This window comes from Oncorhynchus mykiss, chromosome 9, assembly GCF_013265735.2.
Source record: "Oncorhynchus mykiss isolate Arlee chromosome 9, USDA_OmykA_1.1, whole genome shotgun sequence".
NCBI lineage: Eukaryota > Metazoa > Chordata > Actinopteri > Salmoniformes > Salmonidae > Oncorhynchus > Oncorhynchus mykiss.
The window spans coordinates 12,358,049-12,375,641 of record NC_048573.1 but is presented as its reverse complement, the minus strand read 5'-3'; the positions used below and the strand labels follow the sequence as shown (position 1 = coordinate 12,375,641).

General features: G+C 42.2%; 1 protein-coding gene across 9 annotated transcripts in view; it reads right to left on the bottom strand.

Annotated features, from left to right (window-relative positions):
* LOC110531469 (IgGFc-binding protein) overlaps nt 1-17,593 on the bottom strand; it is an 86,091-nt gene that overhangs the window by 27,455 nt on the left and 41,043 nt on the right. For 7 of the 9 annotated variants that reach the window (XM_036987340.1, XM_036987346.1, XM_036987345.1 and 4 more), the window contains exons 68-95: nt 16,977-17,176; nt 16,709-16,847; nt 16,427-16,510; nt 16,051-16,241; nt 15,557-15,686; nt 13,742-13,986; nt 13,254-13,402; nt 12,812-12,940; nt 12,281-12,419; nt 11,840-11,981; nt 11,210-11,409; nt 10,942-11,080; nt 10,660-10,743; nt 10,284-10,474; nt 9,790-9,919; nt 8,145-8,389; nt 7,660-7,808; nt 7,273-7,401; nt 6,915-7,053; nt 6,478-6,619; nt 5,848-6,047; nt 5,580-5,718; nt 3,473-3,589; nt 2,701-2,825; nt 1,909-2,054; nt 1,376-1,519; nt 999-1,106; nt 35-204 (exon numbers count right to left, since the gene is read on the bottom strand). In XM_036987340.1, the coding sequence (XP_036843235.1) occupies nt 35-204; nt 999-1,106; nt 1,376-1,519; nt 1,909-2,054; nt 2,701-2,825; nt 3,473-3,589; nt 5,580-5,718; nt 5,848-6,047; nt 6,478-6,619; nt 6,915-7,053; nt 7,273-7,401; nt 7,660-7,808; nt 8,145-8,389; nt 9,790-9,919; nt 10,284-10,474; nt 10,660-10,743; nt 10,942-11,080; nt 11,210-11,409; nt 11,840-11,981; nt 12,281-12,419; nt 12,812-12,940; nt 13,254-13,402; nt 13,742-13,986; nt 15,557-15,686; nt 16,051-16,241; nt 16,427-16,510; nt 16,709-16,847; nt 16,977-17,176 (4,245 nt within the window). The remainder of the gene's footprint in view (nt 1-34; nt 205-998; nt 1,107-1,375; nt 1,520-1,908; nt 2,055-2,700; nt 2,826-3,472; nt 3,590-5,579; nt 5,719-5,847; nt 6,048-6,477; nt 6,620-6,914; nt 7,054-7,272; nt 7,402-7,659; nt 7,809-8,144; nt 8,390-9,789; nt 9,920-10,283; nt 10,475-10,659; nt 10,744-10,941; nt 11,081-11,209; nt 11,410-11,839; nt 11,982-12,280; nt 12,420-12,811; nt 12,941-13,253; nt 13,403-13,741; nt 13,987-15,556; nt 15,687-16,050; nt 16,242-16,426; nt 16,511-16,708; nt 16,848-16,976; nt 17,177-17,593) is intronic. The other 2 variants (XM_036987347.1, XM_036987341.1) reach the window with 2 other exon arrangements.

Below are 17,593 nucleotides of genomic sequence, written 5' to 3'. Positions count from 1 at the left end.
CTAAATGTCTGTGATGTCTATATATGAGACTCACGGCAGAAATCTGGCTCCCTCCAGGGGTGGACCTTGATCCCTGCGCTCAGGCAGGCGTCGGTATACACCTGAAGCTGGTCACACAGCATCTGCTGTTGGCCCACGAAGCGACACATGTCATACACACAGCTCTGGAAGAACGGACTAGGGTCCACCGACGCTATGCACTCCCTGTTGGGGGCAGGATAAAATGCAGAGAAAGTAAGGGAATAAGTGAAATGTGTGAGGAAGACAGGGGGATTTGAGAAAGAAAGAAAGAAAGATAGAAAGAGAGTGAAGGAGGGAGGGAGCATCAGAGAGAAAAGTCAAAACATGAGATATATGAGCTTCACTTCAAAATTCTGTATATCCATTTCCAGAGTGACTTAAACTAAGTGCCTTCATCTTAAGATAGCTATGTGAGATAACCACATTTCACAGTCAAACATACAGGATACGAGCATTACATTCCAGCTTAACAATGGATATGTAGCGTTTTGCAAAAAAACACATTTTCATATACATGTAAAATCTATTTATAAAAAATCTGAGAACAGTAATACTTTACACACACATGAAGGTAGCTATAAGCAATCATTTCTGATGATTGTGAAAGATTTGTGAAAACGTTTTAAAAGAAATTGTGAATATAGCGATTTGGAATGAAACTCATCAAGTATATTTTCACATGTATAGCTCAAAAAATTTAATTAAATGAATTAAATCTGCACTATTTTCAAATAAGCATTCATTTGTGATGAAAAAATACAAATGTGAAAAGTTGGTGGATATAGCGTTTTGGACATAAACGCTTCTTATACAACCTTAAATGACTTTCTCTATACATACTATATGGGGTGAGTACTGAGTTAATATTCTGTATGAAGGATTTTTTTGTGTCAAATCGTCAGTTAATCCCTTATGGGATTAATTGACACATAAACAAACATTAGAATAATTCAGTTGTTGTTAGTGTTCTTGCTCACCTGAAGGGTCCTTTGGTGTCGGTTAATTTCCCACAGTTCTCAGGTTTGGAAACCTCTGCCTCTAGTGAGGGATCACAGTGTGGATCTGAGTCGGTGTCGGGTTTGCATCTGTGGAAAACACAATGTTAATAAACAATAAAAAATGGAAAGACAATAACATTTTATAATATAATGCATAATACACTTATTACCCCTTAAAGTGTACACTTAGTTCCCAAACTGTTGCATATTACAAGTGTACACTAAGTTCCCAAACTATTTCAGTTCCCAAACTATTGCAAGTCTACACTCAGTCTCAAGTGTGTACTTAAGTTCTACTACATACATTAATGGGCAGAAATATTCCCAAAGAAAGTTCCCTCATAATTCCCACTCACGTGACATCCTCATCTTCCTCGGTCTTCCAGCTGTTTCCAAAGTCCTTGGAGGTGGTGACCTGGGATCCGTCCGGCTTGGTGAAGTCGTTGTTAGGGTTACCGTCGTAGTCGCCGCACAGACCACACATCTTGTCAGAGTAGGAGCTGTATTGACCAAGACACACGGCACAGTAGATTAGATACACAGCACAGTGGATTAGTTCAAAGGTCAAGATACAAAGACATAAAACCAGTGGATTGCTAGAGAGATCATACTACAAAGATCATAATACCAAGATACACAACAACCAGCAGATTACTACAAAGATCAGAACAGAACAGAAATAGTTCTAAATTCTATATGAATAATATTAAATCATTAAGTCATGATGATAAATTATTTGCAATAGTATTGATACATTTATCACATAGATATGGCACAAAAGTAGTACACTATAAAAATAATAGGGCGTAATTTGTTTGAGATCGGCCTTGTGGAAAAAGGAAGATACTAGATTCTAATTCCTGTGCCCACTTCTTGTGTCTGTGCGTACCTGGGCACTGAGATCTGGGCGTAGTGGTTTCCGTCCCAGCGCACCTTGAGGCCGAACGGAGTCTGCAGCGTGACGTACTGACCCGCCAGCGATAGAGAGATGAGCGGAGAGGGGGAGTGAGGGAGGGACACTCGCTTTCCATTCACCTGTCGAGAGAGAGAAAGAGAGAGAAAGAGAGAGAGAGAGAGAGAGAGAGAGAGAGAGAGAGAGAGAGAGAGAGAGAGTCAGCTACACAGACAGAGGATTTTGATGTTTGAGCTCTGTTAAGGATAAGACAGACATCATTCTAGGAAAGAAAAAAAAGTAGAGGTGAAGATTTAAAGGGTTACTGGTAAAAGAGACGACGATGATGATGATGATGACGGAGGGAGGGAGGGAGGGAGGGAGAGAATAGACAAAAAGAGACAATGAAAGAGAGAGAAAGAGAGAGGGGGGAAGAAAAAGGCTTTGGGTGAATCATCATGGTGTAATATTGCTGATCCTTAGCTTAAGGGAGAGATGGAGAACAAGAAAGAGATAACAGAGTGATACCACCACATCTGTGACGTGGAATGTGAAGGACATAAACATGTATGAGAAAGTGTTATTCCCGTTAATAACATAGAATTATGACACTTACACAGTTATTACATGCATAGGATTACATGTAAATTATGGGCTGGGTTAAATACTTTGGGACAACTGCTGATGCATAAAGAGCTGTATAAATTCATTGGCTTGACTAATTGATGGACTGATAGATTAATGGATGAATTGATTGATTCATGGATGGATGGATGTATTAACATGTACCAGAGTCTTCCTGCTCTTCATTAGTGTGACAGTGATTCCATCGACAGTGACGTAGAGCTTTTTCAGGTAGGACACTCCAGCCAGACCACGCTCCTCGTTCTTACCCTCCACAGAGAACCAGGGACCTAGAACACATACAGCAGAACACAAGTAGAACCACAGGGCTTAGAACACAGAAGGACCTAGAGTTAGAACTACAGAACCAAGAACCCAGAGCCCCGAGTTAGAACTACATAATCTAGAGCCCAGAGTTAGAACTACAGAACCTAGAACTCAGTTAGAACTACAGAACCCAGAACCCAGAGTTAGAACTACAGAACCTATAACCCAGAGCCCAGAGTTAGAACTACACAACCCAGAGAGCAGAGTTAGAACTACACAACCCAGAGCACTGTTAGAACTACAGAACCTAGAACCCAGAGTTAGAACTACAGAACCTAGAACCCAGAGCCCAGAGTTAGAACTACACAACCCAGAGTGCAGAATTAGAGCTACAGAACACAGAGCCCAGAGTTAGAACTACAGAACCCAGAGTTAGAACTACAGAACCTAGAACCCAGAGCCCAGAGTTAGAACTACAGAACCTAGAACCCAGAGTTAGAACTACAGAACCTAGAAACCAGGGTTATAACTACAGAACCTAGAACCCAGAGTTAGAATTACATAACCGAGCACCCAGAGTTAGAACTATAGAAACCTACAATCCAGAGTTAGAACTAAAGAACCCAGAGATAGAACTACATAACCCAGAACCCAGAGGTAGAACTGTTACCTGTGTTGTTCTTGCAGGTCCTGGCCAGGGTGTAGGTGCAGGTCCCCATGAAGCTGTAGAACCTATCATCAAATGTATTGTAGTGGGGGTCTCCAGAGATCACACAGTCCTGGGAACCTGGGGTAGAGGGGACAGAGGGAGAAATCATGGACAATAAGCAGGAGATAGAATAACAGTAGCCTGTATTAAAGATGACAGATATTCCAGTCCTGAGAGCCTGGAGAACAGATATGATATCAGATATCAGATAACAGATATCTCCTGACCCCTCCTGTCTCAGCCTCCAGTATTTATGCTGCAGTAGTTTATGTGTCGGGGGGCTAGGGTCAGTTTGTTATATCTGGAGTACTTCTCCTGTCCTATTCGGTGTCCTGTGTGAATCTAAGTGTGCGTTCTCTAATTCTCTCCTTCTCTCTTTCTCTCTCTCGGAGGACCTGAGCCCTAGGACCATGCCCCAGGACTACCTGACATGATGACTCCTTGCTGTCCCCAGTCCACCTGGCTGTGCTGCTGCTCCAGTTTCAACTGTTCTGCCTTATTATTATTCGACCATGCTGATCATTTATGAACATTTGAACATCTTGGCCATGTTCTGTTATAATCTCCACCCGGCACAGCCAGAAGAGGACTGGCCATCCCACATATGCTCTCTCTAATTCTCTCTTTCTTTCTCTCTCTCGGAGGACCTGAGCCCTAGGACCATGCCCCAGGACTACCTGACATGATGACTCCTTGCTGTCCCCAGTCCACCTGACTGTGCTGCTGCTCCAGTTTCAACTATTCTGCCTTATTATTATTCGACCATGCTGGTCATTTATGAACATTTGAACATCTTGACCATGTTTTGTTATAATCTCCACCCGGCACAGCCAGAAGAGGACTGGCCACCCCACATAGCCTGGTTCCTCTCTAGGTTTCTTCCTAGGTTTTGGCCTTTCTAGGGAGTTTTTCCTAGCCACCGTGCTTCTTCACCTGCATTGCTTGCTGTTTGGGGTTTTAGGCTGGGTTTCTGTACAGCACTTTGAGATATCAGCTGATGTACGAAGGGCTATATAAAATAAATTTGATTTGATTTGATATGAGATATGATACGTTATAATAGAAGTACAGTAAGTATACAAGCAGATTATCTTGTCATGGCCTGATGCAAAGAAAGATCAAGAAATGTTGGATACCTTTAGTACAGTCCCTATGTTCCTCCAGCAACCAAGATAATAACTTTAGTACAGGCCGTATGTTCCTCCAGCAACCAAGATAATAACTTTAGTACAGGCCCTATGTTCCTCCAGAAACCAAGATAATAACTTTAGTACAGGCCCTGTGTTCCTCCAGCAACCAAGATAATAACTTTAGTACAGGCCCTATGTTCCTCCAGCAACCAAGATAATAACTTTAGTACAGGCCCTATGTTCCTCCAGCAACCAAGATAATAACTTTAGTACAGGCCCTATGTTCCTCCAGCAACCAAGATAATAACTTTAGTACAGGCCCTATGTTCCTCCAGCAACCAAGATAATAACTTTAGTACAGGCCCTATGTTCCTCCAGCAACCAAGATAATAACTTTAGTACAGGCCGTATGTTCCTCCAGCAACCAAGATAATAACTTTAGTACAGGCCCTATGTTCCTCCAGCAACCAAGATAATAACTTTAGTACAGGCCCTATGTTCCTCCAGCAACCAAGATAATAACTTTAGTACAGGCCCTATGTTCCTCCAGCAACCAAGATAATAACTTTAGCACAGGCCCTATGTTCCTCCAGCAACCAAGATAATAACATTAGTACAGGCCCTATGTTCCTCCAGCAACCAAGATAATAACTTTAGCACAGGCCCTATGTTCCTCCAGCAACCAAGATAATAACTTTAGTACAGTCCCTATGTTCCTCCAGCAACCAAGATAATAACTTTAGTACAGGCCCTGTGTTCCTCCAGCAACCAAGATAATAACTTTAGTACAGGCCCTGTGTTCCTCCAGCAACCAAGATAATAACTTTAGTACAGGCCCTATGTTCCTCCAGGAACAGAGAGGATAAAGAAAGTAAATATACAAGCACATCATAAACATATTGATTTTGCAAGTATATTGTTTATGTCAGGGGACTTACTTGTAGGGTAGCAGTCCAGCTCTCCTCCCTGGACCTTACACTCGTGCATTGGAGGGCAATCAGAGGGATTGCAGGTGACGAAGGGAGCGTTACAATAACATTTCAGCTTACAGTCCTCCAGGTACCACTCCTCACCAGGCTGGAGGGAGGGAGGGAGGGAAGGAGGAGAGATGGAGGGAGAGACAATAGTTCATCAGTGGTTGGTTGCAGGTTGGTTACATACACGTCACACACACAAAGTCCATCACCCGACACACAACACACTCACCTCGTAGTACTGTCCGTTGGTGCCTTTGCAGCCACAGGAGTTCTCTTTGACACACTTCCCGGCGCTGAGGACGTAACCAGGGTCACACACACAGCCCTCTGAACAGGGAGCATCACACCCTGTGGAGGGTCTGGAGGCACAGCTGGGCTGGCAAGGGGCGGCACAGGGCACGTACTGACTGTTGGGGGGGCATGTCAGAGCTGGAGAGAAGGAGGGAAGAGGAGACATTAGGAGATAGGTCTACTTTAAAACATGACTGTCTCTTAATAATGACGTTGTTGGTTATACGGAACAGTAGAGTTAGAGTGTATTGTTTGGTCTTTGATGTGCTAATAACAGCAGGGTCTTTGGTGAGTGAATGAATAATTATTATTATATTAATCACTGCAATTTCCATCTTCATCATCAATATCCGTCTCTTCCTTGTTATTATTATGTATAACATGTATCTGTAGCAGGGTTGGTGTCCATTCCATTTCAATTCCAGTCAATTCAGGAAGTACTTTAAAATACCAATTCCAATTCTCTTTAATGCTTTTCAGTGAGGGAAAACTTGGAATGAGAATTTGGTTTACTTTCTGAAATGACTGGAATGAAATGGAATTGACCCCAACACTGATCTGTACTCACGGCAGAAGGTGCTGTTCCTCCAGGTTCCGATGGTGACTCCTCGGTCCTGACAGTCGTTGACGTACGACTCGATGGACTCACACAGGATGGGTTGAGCACCATCCAGCTCGCACAGGTCAAACAGACAGTCCTTGAAGAAACTCTGAAATAGACACACATAAACATATGCGTGTCTTCGACTTGCACACAAAGCTTGGAGGTTTGGTCACTTCAGTGACAAAGTTGTTTGAATTGAATTAAGCATATTTAAAAATCTCTGCACTAAAAATGTCTATATATTTACAAAATGTTTTTCTTGGGTGTGAGATTTCACACATTCAACAAACTTTTGTTGAATCTTAAAGACAAAATATGATATGACCCTATATACCGTACATTACAGTGATATCTCACATTAGGTAAGACACTATATACCACACATTACGGTAGTTACTCACATTGGGGTTGACCTTGGGGTGACAGACAGCGAACGGTCCGTTCTTGTCCAGTAGCAAGCCGCAGTAGCCAGAGCTCTCATACCTGTCCAGTTCATCATCAGTACAGCCTGGGATGGTGGTGTTGGGCTTCTTGTTACAACTAGAGTCAGATACAAGGTGAATCAGTCATGTGTGTGTGTTTGTGTGTGTGAGTGATTGCCTTTGTGTGTGTGCCTGTGTATGTGTTAAGTGTGTGTGTGTGCGTGAAATGTGTGTGTGTGTGTGTGTGTGTGTGTGTGTGTGTGTGTGTGTGTGTGTGTGTGTGTGTGTGTGTGTGTGTGTGTGTGTGTGTGTGTGTGTAACTGGTGGCATGACTCACTTGGGATCTGTGACCCAGCTGTGTCCAAAGTCATTGGGGTTGGTGGTCAGAGAACCGTCGGGTTTCCTGAAGTCATCGTTGGAGTTTCCGTTGTAGTCTCCACACAGTCCACACAGCTTGTCCTTATAGCTAAATACAGAGGAGCAAATAGACCGATGAGTCAAGCATTTTTTCTAGAATATTAATGACAACATTATAAAATAAAAATATTACAATGTGAGAACTATCTACTTAGTTTTTATATGGTTATTTTAATGGTATATCATGTCGGGGTCACCAAAACTGTAGGAGAGAAACCAAGCTGCATAGACCCCATTTTTGGTCTCTCTCTCTGTATGTGTGTGTGTGTGTTGTCTTCAGTGTGTGTATGAAGCAGTTTTGACTCACTCCTTGATGACCTTGATGTCCATATAGTGGTTTCCGTCATATCGTACGGTCACACCAAAGTCCATGGCTACAGTGTAGTGTTTACCAGACTTCAAAACAGACACGCCTGTAGCTGGGGTCAGTGGGATGTTCACATTGATACCATCCAACTAGGAGGAGAAGAGGACACAGACGTGTTAGTGAGGGGCACTTCATTTTTTATGTTTTTTAGCTTCCTCTTTATAAGCTGTTCTGTGTTTTGTATGAATTTTATGCATTTAATGCTGCTCAGGAATTTCCCTTCGGTGGCAAAAAATATTTATTGAATACAATGACAAACTGTTCTTGACAGTGTATGTTACTTTATATTGAATGAGTACATGCAGGGTTCTGCATTTTATCACTATTTCTTTCTATTGTTACGTTATTAAACATTTTCAAACGTCTTCCTCATCTCTTTTTCTCTCTACCCCAACCCTATCCCTCCATCAGTCCCTCTCTCTCACCTGCACGGTGCCTCCCTTCAAGATGGAGATCTTCACCCCACGCACGTACACATGCACAGCCTTCAGGTAGGAGATGGTTGGTTTGTTGAAGCGGTTCTCGTTGTCAGCATGCACCTCGTAGTGAGGCACTGACGTGTGGTTACAGGGCTCTGACATCAGGTAGCTGCAGTTCCCCATGAAGTTGTACTTCTTCTTGTCGAAGGTGGTGTAGTGAGGGTCACCAGACGCGATACAGGTAGAGGTGTCTGGGGGGAATAGTGATTATAAAGTTGGGAGTGAGATTAGTAATTGGCTGGTGGAAATACTGACTCATTGTTCACATAGTTGGGTTATTATTTTCACCAAATGATGCCTGACAAAATGTAAATAGTGTTTTCCAAGCTGAACATAATACATGTATACTGTATATAAGGCTGTCTGTTTGCATAGCTAGGAATCAAACTCTAGGAACGATCCACTTTACTGTAGGTTGGATGTTCCTGTGGGTTTCACGATGGAACTCCTTACCAATATAATTGATTTGATAAGACTTTCATCTTTATATAAGTGATGATAAATGAGCTAATACAAGTTATGATAACTGAGCTAATACAAGTTATGATAACTGAGCTAATTGAAGTTATGATAACTGAGCTAATACAAGTTATGATAACTGAGCTAATACAAGTTATGATAACTGAGCTAATACAAGTTATGATAACTTGGGCGGCAGGTAGCCTAGTGGTTAGATCGTTGGGACAGTAACCGAAAGGTTGCTCAACTGAATCCCCGAGCTGACAAGGTAAAAGTCTGTCGTTCTGTCCGTGAACAAGGCAGTTAACCCGCCGTCATTGCAAATAAGAAATTGTTCTTAAAAACCTCTTAATTGTTGGACCCTCTTTTTCAATTTTTGCCTAAATTGACATACCCACATCTAACTCCCTGTAGTTCAGGCACTGATACAAGGATATGCATATTCTTGGTACCATTTGAAAGGAAACACTTTGAAGTTTGTGGAAATGTGAAAGGAATGTAGAAGGATATAACACATTAGATCAGGTAAAAGATAATACAAAGAAAAACCCACCGGTTTTTTGTATTTTTTTGTACCATCATGTTTGAAATGCAAGAGAAAGGCCATAATGTATTATTCCAGCCCAGCTTCATTTTATATTTTGGCCACTAGGTGGCAGCAGTGTATGTGCAAAGTTCCAGACTGATCCAATGAATCATTGCATTTCTGTTCAAAATGTTGTATCAAGACTGCCCAAATGTGCCTAATTTGTTGATGAAAAACTTTTCATGTTCAAAACTGTGCACTCTACTCAAACAATAGCATGGTATTCTTTCACTGTAATAGCTACTGTCAATTGGACACTGCAGTTAGATTAACAAGAATTTAAGCTTTCTGCCAATGTCAGATATGTCTATGTCCTGGGAAATGTTCTTGTTACTTACAAACCTCATGCTAATCGCATTAGCCTACTTTAACTCAACCCACCAATCCTGAAGAAGTTTTAACTGACTTGCCAAGTTAAATAAAGGTAAAATAAGAACTCAGCTAATTCAAGTTCTTATAACTTAGCTATTACAAGTTATGATAACTGAACTATTACAAGTTATGATAACTTTGCCTAACAATGTATTATAACTCAGCTAACAGTACCTTTAGGATAGCAGGCTCCGTTGCGACACTCCTCTGTGGGAGAGCAGGAGTTGTCCACACAGTCCAAGATGTAGTTTCCAGCACAACGACACAGCTTGGAGCAGCCGTCACCAAAGATGATCTCTCCTGGCTAAAAGGACAGAGACAGGTAGAGAGGAATTATTAACATGTTGTTTTGACAACACTTTAATTTATTTTGAAATGTATTTGTGCATTCTGTAAACGTATGCGTGTGTTTCTTGTGTTGCTGGTCATTTTTAAAGTATATTTGTGATGTGCTGAGAGGAGCACTGTCAATATCCATGTAAGTGGACATTCTGGACAGTAAAAGTACTGTATCGTATAATATTGTATCATATTGTGTATCACATCGAATGGTATGGTATATCATCATACACAATATACACAATATTGTATATCACATTATATTGTGTCATAATCAATCACACAGTACATTCTTAACCACAGACTAACAATCCCAGATGGTCTCGTACCTCATAGTAGTCACCTCCCTCCAGACAGCCACATGTTTCTATGGGGACACAGCGTCTGCCTTTGAACACAAAGCCTGGCTTACAGAAACACGCGCTGATACAGGAGCCAGTGCAGTTGGTGGAGGGTTCCTTACAGCTGGGGATGCAGGCAGGGCCACACTCTATATACTCAGCATTGGGAGGGCACGTCACTATTGGGGGAGAGAGGGAGAGGAGGATGGGGGGAGGCAAAGAAGAGAGGGTAAGGGGGTGAGGCGGAAGGGAGACAAGGGGTTAATATCAGGAATTATTGGGTTACCGATTAATTGATTTGTGCAAATACAGAAAGCGGTTTCTGATTCTGATCGTAAGAATGAGAACAGTCTGTTAATATCACCTGGTGGTTTTGTGGTAGTAGGTTTGGGAGTAGTTGGTTTAGGTGTAGTTGGTATGGGAGTAGTTGGTTTGACTGTAGTTGAGGCTGAGGGACAGAGGGAGACAGCATGAGACATAAGAGAGAAAGACATTATAGCCAAGTCTCAGATCTGTTTGTGCTGTCTGGTCAACTCATATGGTCACAGCCTGGTCACCTACCCTACCATCCAAGACGTCAGACGTCAAAACACCATTCTGAGTGTGTGTGGGTGTTTGTACGGACTGTTTATGTCAGGGGACTTACTTGTAGGGTAGCAGTCCAGCTCTCCTCCCTGGACCTTACACTCGTGCATTGGAGGGCAATCAGAGGGATTGCAGGTGACGAAGGGAGCGTTACAATAACATTTCAGCTTACAGTCCTCCAGGTACCACTCCTCACCAGGCTGGAGGGAGGGAGGGAGGGAAGGAGGAGAGATGGAGGGAGAGACAATAGTTCATCAGTGGTTGGTTGCAGGTTGGTTACATACACGTCACACACACAAAGTCCATCACCCGACACACAACACACTCACCTCGTAGTACTGTCCGTTGGTGCCTTTGCAGCCACAGGAGTTCTCTTTGACACACTTCCCGGCGCTGAGGACGTAACCAGGGTCACACACACAGCCCTCTGAACAGGGAGCATCACACCCTGTGGAGGGTCTGGAGGCACAGGTGGGCTGGCAAGGGGCGGCACAGGGCACGTACTGACTGTTGGGGGGGCATGTCAGAGCTGGAGAGAAGGAGGGAAGAGGAGACATTAGGAGATAGGTCTACTTTAAAACATGACTGTCTCTTAATAATGACGTTGTTGGTTATACGGAACAGTACTGTTAGAGTGTATTGTTTGGTCTTTGATGTGCTAATAACAGCAGGGTCTTTGGTGAGTGAATGAATAATTATTATTATATTAATCACTGCAATTTCCATCTTCATCATCAATATCCGTCTCTTCTTTGTTATTATTATGTATAACATGTATCTGTAGCAGGGTTGGTGTCCATTCCATTTCAATTCCAGTCAATTCAGGAAGTACTTTTAAATACAAATTCCAATTCTCTTTAATGCTTTTCAGTGAGGGAAAACTTGGAATGAGAATTTGGTTTCCTTTCTGAAATGACTGGAATGAAATGGAATTGACCCCAACACTGATCTGTACTCACGGCAGAAGGTGCTGTTCCTCCAGGTTCCGATGGTGACTCCTCGGTCCTGACAGTCGTTGACGTACGACTCGATGGACTCACACAGGATGGGTTGAGCACCATCCAGCTCGCACAGGTCAAACAGACAGTCCTTGAAGAAACTCTGAAATAGACACACATAAACATATGCGTGTCTTCGACTTGCACACAAAGCTTGGAGGTTTAGTTACTTCAGTGACAAAGTTGTTTGAATTGAATTGAATTAAGCGTATTTAAAAATCTCTGCACTAAAAATGTCTATATATTAAAAAATGTTTTTCTTGGGTGTGAGATTTCACACATTCAACAAACTTTTGTTGAATCTTAAAGACAAAATATGATATGACCCTATATACCGTACATTACAGTAATATCTCACATTAGGTAAGACACTATATACCACACATTACGGTAGTTACTCACATTGGGGTTGACCTTGGGGTGACAGACAGCGAACGGTCCGTTCTTGTCCAGTAGCATGCCGCAGTAGCCAGAGCTCTCATACCTGTCCAGTTCATCATCAGTACAGCCTGGGATGGTGGTGTTGGGCTTCTTGTTACAACTAGAGTCAGATACAGGGTGAATCAGTCATGTGTGTGTGTTGGTGTGTGTGAGTGAGTGCCTTTGTGTGTGTGCCTGTGTATGTGTTATGTGTGTGTGTGTAATGTGTGTGTGTGTAATGTGTGTGTGTGTGTGTGTGTGTGTGTGTGTGTGTGTGTGTGTGTGTGTGTGTGTGTGTGTGTGTGTATGTGTTATGTGTGTGTGTGTGTGTGTAATGTGTGTGTGTGTGTGTGTATTAGTTATGTGTGTGTGTGTGATGTGTGTGTGTGTGTGTGTGTGTGTGTGTGTGTGTGTGTGTGTGTGTGTGTGTGTGTGTGTGTGTGTTTGTGTGTGTGTGTGTGTGTGTGTGTGTGTGTGTGTGTGTGTGTGTGTGTAACTGGTGGCATGACTCACTTGGGATCTGTGACCCAGCTGTGTCCAAAGTCATTGGGGTTGGTGGTCAGAGAACCGTCGGGTTTCCTGAAGTCATCGTTGGAGTTTCCGTTGTAGTCTCCACACAGTCCACACAGCTTGTCCTTATAGCTAAATACAGAGGAGCAAATAGACCGATGAGTCAACCACTTTTCCAGAATATTAATGATAACATTATAAAATAAAAGTATCACAATGTGAGAACATTCTTTTAAAAAATAATAATAATTATGTTGTGTTTATATGGTTATTTTAATGGTATATCATGTCGGGGTCACCAAAACTGTTGGAGAGAAACCAAGCTACATAGACCCCATTTTTGGTCTCTCTCTCTCTCTCTCCCTCTCTCTCTCTCTCTCTCATTCCCTCTCTGTATGTGTGTGTGTGTGTTCTCTTCAGTGTGTATGAAGCAGTTTTGACTCACTCCTTGATGACCTTGATGTCCATATAGTGGTTTCCGTCATATCGTACGGTCACACCAAAGTCCATGGCTACAGTGTAGTGTTTACCAGACTTCAAAACAGACACGCCTGTAGCTGGGGTCAGTGGGATGTTCACATTGATACCATCCAACTAGGAGGAGAAGATGACACAGACGTGTTAGTGAGGGGCACTTCATTTTTTAATGTTTTTTAGCTTCCTCTTTATGAGCTGTTCTGTGTTTTGTATGAATTTGATGCATTTAATGCTGCTCAGGAATTTCCCTTCGGTGGCAAAAAATATTTATTGAATACAATGACAAACTGTTCTTGACAGTGTATGTTACTTTATATTGAATGAGTACATGCAGGGTTCTGCATTTTATCACTATTTCTTTCTATTGTTACGTTATTAAACATTTTCAAACGTCTTCCTCATCTCTTTTTCTCTCTACCCCAACCCTATCCCTCCATCAATCCCTCTCTCTCTCACCTGCACGGTGCCTCCCTTCAAGATGGAGATCTTCACCCCACGCACGTACACATGCACAGCCTTCAGGTAGGAGATGGTTGGTTTGTTGAAGCGGTTCTCGTTGTCAGCATGCACCTCGTAGTGAGGCACTGACGTGTGGTTACAGGGCTCTGACATCAGGTAGCTGCAGTTCCCCATGAAGTTGTACTTCTTCTTGTCGAAGGTGGTGTAGTGAGGGTCACCAGACGCGATACAGGTAGAGGTGTCTGGGGGGAACAGTGATTATAAAGTTGGGAGTGAGATTAGTAATTGGCTGGTGGAAATAATACTGACTCATTGTTCACATAGTTGGGTTATTATTTTCACCAAATGATGCCTGACAAAATGTAAATAGTGTTTTCCAAGCTGAACATAATACATGTATACTGTATATAAGGCTGTCTGTTTGCATAGCTAGGAATCAAACTCTAGGAACGATCCACTTTACTGTAGGTTGGATGTTCCCGTGGGTTTCACGATGGAACTCCTTACCAATATAATTGATTTGATAAGACTTTCATCTTTATATAAGTGATGATAACTGAGCTAATACAAGTTATGATAACTGAGCTAATACAAGTTATGATAACTGAGCTAATACAAGATCTCATAACTTAGCTAATACAAGATCTCATAACTTAGCTAATACCAGCTATGATAACTGAGCTAATACAAGTTATGATAACTGAGCTAATACAAGTTATGATAACTGAGCTAATTGAAGTTATGATAACTGAGCTAATACAAGTTATGATAACTGAGCTAATACAAGTTATGATAACTGAGCTAATTGAAGTTATGATAACTGAGCTAATACAAGTTATGATAACTTAGCTAATACCAGTTATGATAACTGAGCTAATACAAGTTATGATAACTTGGGCGGCAGGTAGCCTAGTGGTTAGATCGTTGGGACAGTAACCGAAAGGTTGCTCATTTGAATCCCCGAGCTGACAAGGTAAAAGTCTGTCGTTCTGTCCGTGAACAAGGCAGTTAACCCGCCGTCATTGCAAATAAGAAATTGTTCTTAAAAACCACTTAATTGTTGGACCCTTTTTTTCAATTTTCGCCTAAAATGACATAACCACATCTAACTGCCTGTAGCTCAGGCACTGATACAAGGATATGCATATTCTTGGTACCATTTGAAAGGAAACACTTTGAAGTTTGTGGAAATGTGAAAGGAATGTAGAAGGATATAACACATTAGATCAGGTAAAAGATAATACAAAGAAAAACCCACCGTTTTTTTGTATTTTTTTGTACCATCATGTTTGAAATGCAAGAGAAAGGCCATAATGTATTATTCCAGCCCAGCTTCATTTTAGATTTTGGCCACTAGGTGGCAGCAGTGTATGTGCAAAGTTCCAGACTGATCCAATGAATCATTGCATTTCTGTTCAAAATGTTGTATCAAGACTGCCCAAATGTGCCTAATTTGTTGATGAAAAACTTTTCATGTTCAAAACTGTGCACTCTACTCAAACAATAGCATGGTATTCTTTCACTGTAATAGCTACTGTAAATTGGACAGTGCAGTTAGATTAACAAGAATTTAAGCTTTCTGCCAATGTCAGATATGTCTATGTCCTGGGAAATGTTCTTGTTACTTACAACCTCATGCTAATCGCATTAGCCTACGTTAGCTCAACCCACCAATCCTGAAGAAGTTTTAACTGACTTGCCTAGTTAAATAAAGGTCAAATAAAAAGTCAGCTAATTCAAGTTGTGATAACTGAGCTAATACAAGTTATGATAACTTTGCCTAACAATGTATTATGACTCAGCTAAAAGTACCTTTAGGATAGCAGGCTCCGTTGCGACACTCCTCCGTGGGAGAGCAGGAGTTGTCCACACAGTCCAAGATGTAGTTTCCAGCACAACGACACAGCTTGGAGCAGCCGTCACCAAAGATGATCTCTCCTGGCTAAAAGGACAGAGACAGGTAGATAGGAATTATTAACATGTTGTTTTGACAATATATATATATTTTTTGTAATTTATTTGTGCATTCTGTAAACGTATGCCTGTGTTCCTTGTGTTGCTGGTCATTTTTAAAGTATATTTGTGATGTGCTGAGAGGAGCACTATCAATATCCATGTAAGTGGACATTCTGGACAGTAAAAGTACTGTATCGTGTAATATTGTATCATATTGTGTATCACATCGAATGGTATGGTATATCATCATACACAATATACACAATATTGTATATCACATTATATTGTGTCATAATCAATCACACAGTACATTCTTAACCACAGACTAACAATCCCAGATGGTCTCGTACCTCATAGTAGTCACCTCCCTCCAGACAGCCACATGTTTCTATGGGGACACAGCGTCTGCCTTTGAACACAAAGCCTGGCTTACAGAAACACGCGCTGATACAGGAGCCAGTGCAGTTGGTGGAGGGTTCCTTACAGCTGGGGATGCAGGCAGGGCCACACTCTATATACTCAGCATTGGGAGGGCACGTCACTATTGGGGGAGAGAGGGAGAGGAAGATGGGGGGAGGCAAAGAAGAGAGGGTAAGGGGGTGAGGCAGAATGGAGACAAGGGGTTAATATCAGGAATTATTGGGTTACCAATTAATTGATTTTTGCAAATACAGAAAGTGGTTTCTGATTCTGATCGTAAGAATGAGAACAGTCTGTTAATATCACCTGGTGGTTTTGTGGTAGTAGGTTTGGGAGTAGTTGGTTTAGGTGTAGTTGGTATGGGAGTAGTTGGTTTGACTGTAGTTGGGGATGAGGGACAGAGGGAGACAGCATGAGACATAAGAGAGAAAGACATTATAGCCAAGTCTCAGATCTGTTTGTGCTGTCTGGTCAACTCATATGGTCACAGCCTGGTCACCTACCCTACCATCCAAGACGTCAGACGTCAAAACACCATTCTGAGTGTGTGTGGGTGTTTGTACGGACTGTTTATGTCAGGGGACTTACTTGTAGGGTAGCAGTCCAGCTCTCCTCCCTGGACCTTACACTCGTGCATTGGAGGGCAATCAGAGGGATTGCAGGTGACGAAGGGAGCGTTACAATAACATTTCAGCTTACAGTCCTCCAGGTACCACTCCTCACCAGGCTGGAGGGAGGGAGGGAGGGAAGGAGGAGAGATGGAGGGAGAGACAATAGTTCATCAGTGGTTGGTTGCAGGTTGGTTACATACACGTCACACACACAAAGTCCATCACCCGACACACAACACACTCACCTCGTAGTACTGTCCGTTGGTGCCTTTGCAGCCACAGGAGTTCTCTTTGACACACTTCCCGGCGCTGAGGACGTAACCAGGGTCACACACACAGCCCTCTGAACAGGGAGCATCACACCCTGTGGAGGGTCTGGAGGCACAGGTGGGCTGGCAAGGGGCGGCACAGGGCACGTACTGACTGTTGGGGGGGCATGTCAGAGCTGGAGAGAAGGAGGGAAGAGGAGACATTAGGAGATAGGTCTACTTTAAAACATGACTGTCTCTTAATAATGACGTTGTTGGTTATACGGAACAGTACTGTTAGAGTGTATTGTTTGGTCTTTGATGTGCTAATAACAGCAGGGTCTTTGGTGAGTGAATGAATAATTATTATTATATTAATCACTGCAATTTCCATCTTCATCATCAATATCCGTCTCTTCCTTGTTATTATTATGTATAACATGTATCTGTAGCAGGGTTGGTGTCCATTCCATTTCAATTCCAGTCAATTCAGGAAGTACTTTAAAATACAAATTCCAATTCTCTTTAATGCTTTTCAGTGAGGGAAAACTTGGAATGAGAATTTGGTTTACTTTCTGAAATGACTGGAATGAAATGGAATTGACCCCAACACT